Below are 4,263 nucleotides of genomic sequence, written 5' to 3' on the forward strand. Positions count from 1 at the left end.
TTTAAAACGGCTCTTGCGTCGATTAGAGTTACGGTTCAGATTTAGATGAAGAGTTTTCTGGAATAATTGAGGAAAATGCAGGACTACCGACCTCCAGTTGTAATAGCAGCGGAAACGAGACTGATCTGCCAGGTACGTGGAACCTAACGAAGAGGAAGAAGGCTCAGATCAGAACTATGCAAAAACGAATCAAAACCCATCGCCGGATTGAAGCGGATTGTGAATGTGCCCTAGATTGCTCAAAAAAAATAAGTCGATACAGAAGAAATCAATTAAACTCTTTTTACTGGAAATCATCTTTGGAAGTGAGACGATCGTTCATCTTGAAACATTCCAGTCGACATTCTGTAAATCGTCATCGAGGTAATAAATACACAAGTACGGTTTCTCGGAAATATTCGTATTCGTACACTCTTGCAAACGAACATGGGTTAGACCAAGCGGTGTGTTTGGGATTTTTTCTCAATACGTTGGGATATCCAATCACTAGCAGGTAATTTGAATAAAAATCTAATCTAGCTAATTTTTATCTTTTCCAGCAACTTCGTTTACAGAACACATGACAATTATGATCAACGACAATCAAATGTCGAAAAACGTGGGAAATATAGCAGGATCAACCCAATGGATGAAGCTGTAAAGAACGACATCATGTCGTACTCGCCTACGATATCCCATTATCGTAGGGAACATGCTCCCAACGTTCTGTATCTGCCGACGGATTTAACTTGCCAAGCTATGTATGATTCTTTCCATGACAAACGATTAAAACAATCTCTCGAATCGTGCAGCTATTCATTTTACAATAAGAAGCTAAATAAAATGAATATAAGGTTCACGAAATTGGGGCATGAACTGTGCGAAAGATGCCGCGAAGCCGAAATACACATGAAATTGGCTAACCACGTCGTTCAAACCACCGGTGAATCTGATTTCCTCGAAGAAGGGTATCCTGAGGCGGACCGTTGCGCAGATTCTAGTGCGGATGATGAAGAAGAAAGCAGTGTGAACCCTCCGGAGGATTGTGTCAAATGTTTGCAGTGGCAGGAGCACAAAAATGTGGCGATTCGGTCAAGATGTGAATATGACAGAGATAAGACTATGTTCAACGGGCTGGCTGTATCTGTAGATTTACAGAAAGTATGTTAAAATAATTTCAACTGTTCCTTTTTTTTATTTTCGACTTTTTTTCAGGTGATTCAGCTGCCAAGAATGGAAGGTTTCAAGGAGGTTATATTCTCCAGACGTATCATCGCTATGAACGAAACCTTTGCACCTTTGGGAGGCCAAAAGAAAGGTCCAACGCATGCTGTCGTCTGGAACGAAATAATTAGTGGTCGGAAGGCATGCGACATTATTAGTTCTTTTACGCAAAACCTACTTGTTAACAAGGATCAAGAGCATATTCTTTATTGGCTTGATAATTGTTCAAGCCAGAACAAAAATTGGGACCTCATGCTCCATATGATTCTGATCGTCAACTCATCGATGATATCGACTAGAGATGTAACCTTCAAGTATTTGGAAAGTGGCCATACTTTTATGTCGGCCGATGCATTTCACGCAGCCGTGGAGAGAAGGATGCGCCTGTTCAACAAAGGGGAAATTCCTACATATCCTGATTTTGTAAACTGCATCAAACAAGCCAACGGTGATCCAGAACCGATTGTTACATCCATGGAGTATAATGACTTCTTTGAACCAACCTTCCATTTTAAGCCGTCGGTAATTAGCAGATTGAAGGACCGACCAAAGCTAGCCAATATAAAAACAGTGAAATTTTCGAGGGGATCGTACGAATTTCACTATCGGAACGATTTTTCGACGGAGTGGAAACATTGCTCTGTTTTCACCAACAAGCAGTTGAAGCAGATTCGAAAGAACAGTTTTGACTTCAAATTGACGCTGAAGTACCGCGAAGCTTGTACCGGAATCGAAAAAAGCCGAAAAGATTTTATACTGCGCAAACTGTGTTCATTGATGCCTGCAGGGAAGCGTACGTATTGGCAAGACCTGCCAGAAGTTGAAGTTGCGGAGGAGTTTTGATTTTTTTCTCTTTTTTTGCTTTAATAAATTTAATTGAAACAGAATAGACTGACAATATAATATGTCTTGTTCTGAGAATATCGATAAAAATAATGAGCTAAATTGTCTCATCAAAATGGCTAAAAAGCAAAATAAATTTGTAAATGCTTGTATCTCAACCTTCAGTTCTTGCATATGGAACAATTATGCATTTATGGGCAGCATATTCACCAGAGAAAAGGGAGAATCTATGAAACTAATTGATCAACGTCATCGTCTTTGTAATCTTAACATTCTATTAGTGCCACAAGTGGTTTGAATTTATAATGCCACTACTAGAGCACAAATTAAAACTGGTATATTTGCAGTTGAATTGAAACATTTATTAGCTTATTAACAACTTTTGATGATGCTCGGCCCACGTAGACTCATTTTACCACATTGATCAATTGCAACGTCACTTTTGCATCAAAATGGTGCCTACGTCATTTTGTTTTTTTTTTTTATTTTGTGCAACGTACGAATAAGTCTCAACGAAAAGGAACATACCAAAAGATAGGTCTTAATACAAGGAACAAGATGATATAAAAATCCCATATTCAAAAAAATGGCACTTACGTCACTTTGTCATCTCACGGCAGTATGGGGGTCGCTGTACGACGACAACCGATCTTCTTTAATCTGTAACTTAATCGACGACTTTAATATGACACTCTTGAATACTGGGGAAGCGACACGTGTACCTAATCCTCCAGCACGTGAAAGCGTGCTGGACCTATCCCTTTGCTCGACATCACTAGCGTTAGATTGCCGGTGGAAAGTAATCAATCCTCACGGTAGTGATCACCCACCAATCGTTATCTCAATTGCTAATGGGTCGACTCCAACGGATCCAGTCAATATTGCGTATGACCTCACACGTAACATTGATTGGAAGTCTTATGAGACCATAATATCGCAAAGAATCGAGTCCCACGTGGAACTTCCTCCGGAGGAAGAATACGCGTTTCTATCTGACTTGATCATCGACGCCGCGACTCAAGCTCAGACGAAACCGATACCTGGGGTAACGATTAGACGGCGCCCTTCCTCCAAGTGGTGGGACATAGAGTGCTCAGACCTGTACGCGCGAAGGTCCTCGGTGTATTTGGCCTTCCGAGAACAAGGCACTATCGATTTGCTCCGAAAGTACGATGTACTGGATAGACAGATGAAGAGCTTGATAAAAGCAAAAAACGCGGATACTGGCGGCGGTTTGTAAACGCGTGGTCGAGGGAAACAGCGATGAGCACTCTTTGGGATACCGCCAGACGCATGCGGAATCGTAACGTTTCGAATGAGTCCGAGGAGTATTCAGATCGCTGGATACTCGATTTCGCCAAAAAGGTCTGTCCGGACTCTGTCCCCGAACAGATGACCTTTTGCGACACGATTTTAGTAGCTACGGAAGAGCCTCCATTTTCGATGTTGGAATTTTCGATGTCTCTCCTCTCGTGCAACAATAAAGCTCCAGGGTTGGATAGAATTAAATTCAACTTGTTGAAGAATCTACCCGACTCTGCAAAAAGACGCTTGTTGAACTTGTTCAACAAGTTCCTTGAGCTAAGCATTGTTCCGCACGACTGGAGGGAGGTAAAAGTCATTGCTATTCAAAAACCCGGAAAACCTGCCTCTGATCACAATTCTTATAGGCCGATTGCTATGCTCCCTTGCCTCCGGAAATTAATGGAGAAAATGATCCTCTTACGGTTAGACAAATGGGTCGAAACAAATGGTTTACTTTCAGATACTCAATTTGGCTTTCGCCGGGGCAAAGGAACGAACGATTGCCTAGCGTTGCTTTCTACCGAAATTCAACTCGCCTTTGCTCGAAAAGAGCAAATGGCTTCAGCATTCTTGGACATTAAGGGGGCTTTTGACTCTGTCTCTGTAGAAGTTTTAACCGAGAAACTCCATTCGCAGGGACTTTTACCAAATTTGAATAATTTTTTGCTCAATTTATTGTCAGAAAAGCATATGTATTTCTCACATGGTGATTCGACAACTTCCCGAATTAGTTACATGGGTCTTCCCCAGGGCTCATGTTTAAGCCCTCTCTTATATAATTTTTACGTCGATAAATGTCTTGCAAATTCATGCACGCTACGGCAACTTGCAGACGATAGCGTTGCATCCATTACTGGAAGCGAGACTAACGATCTGCAAGGACCATTGCAAGATACCTTAGACAATTTGTCT

At 41.4% G+C, this 4,263-nt stretch overlaps 1 protein-coding gene across 1 annotated transcript; it reads left to right on the top strand.

Annotated features, from left to right (window-relative positions):
* The first annotated feature begins 619 nt into the window (after nt 1-619).
* Nucleotides 620-2,046, top strand: LOC129720151 (uncharacterized). Its single transcript, XM_055671584.1, has 2 exons — nt 620-1,140; nt 1,195-2,046. Exons 1-2 carry the CDS (start codon nt 625-627, stop codon nt 2,044-2,046), a joined length of 1,368 nt encoding a protein of 455 aa, XP_055527559.1. The 5' UTR covers nt 620-624.
* Nucleotides 2,047-4,263: the final 2,217 nt, after the last annotated feature.

This window comes from Wyeomyia smithii, chromosome 2 (assembly GCF_029784165.1).
Source record: "Wyeomyia smithii strain HCP4-BCI-WySm-NY-G18 chromosome 2, ASM2978416v1, whole genome shotgun sequence".
NCBI classification, from domain to species: Eukaryota; Metazoa; Arthropoda; class Insecta; order Diptera; family Culicidae; genus Wyeomyia; species Wyeomyia smithii.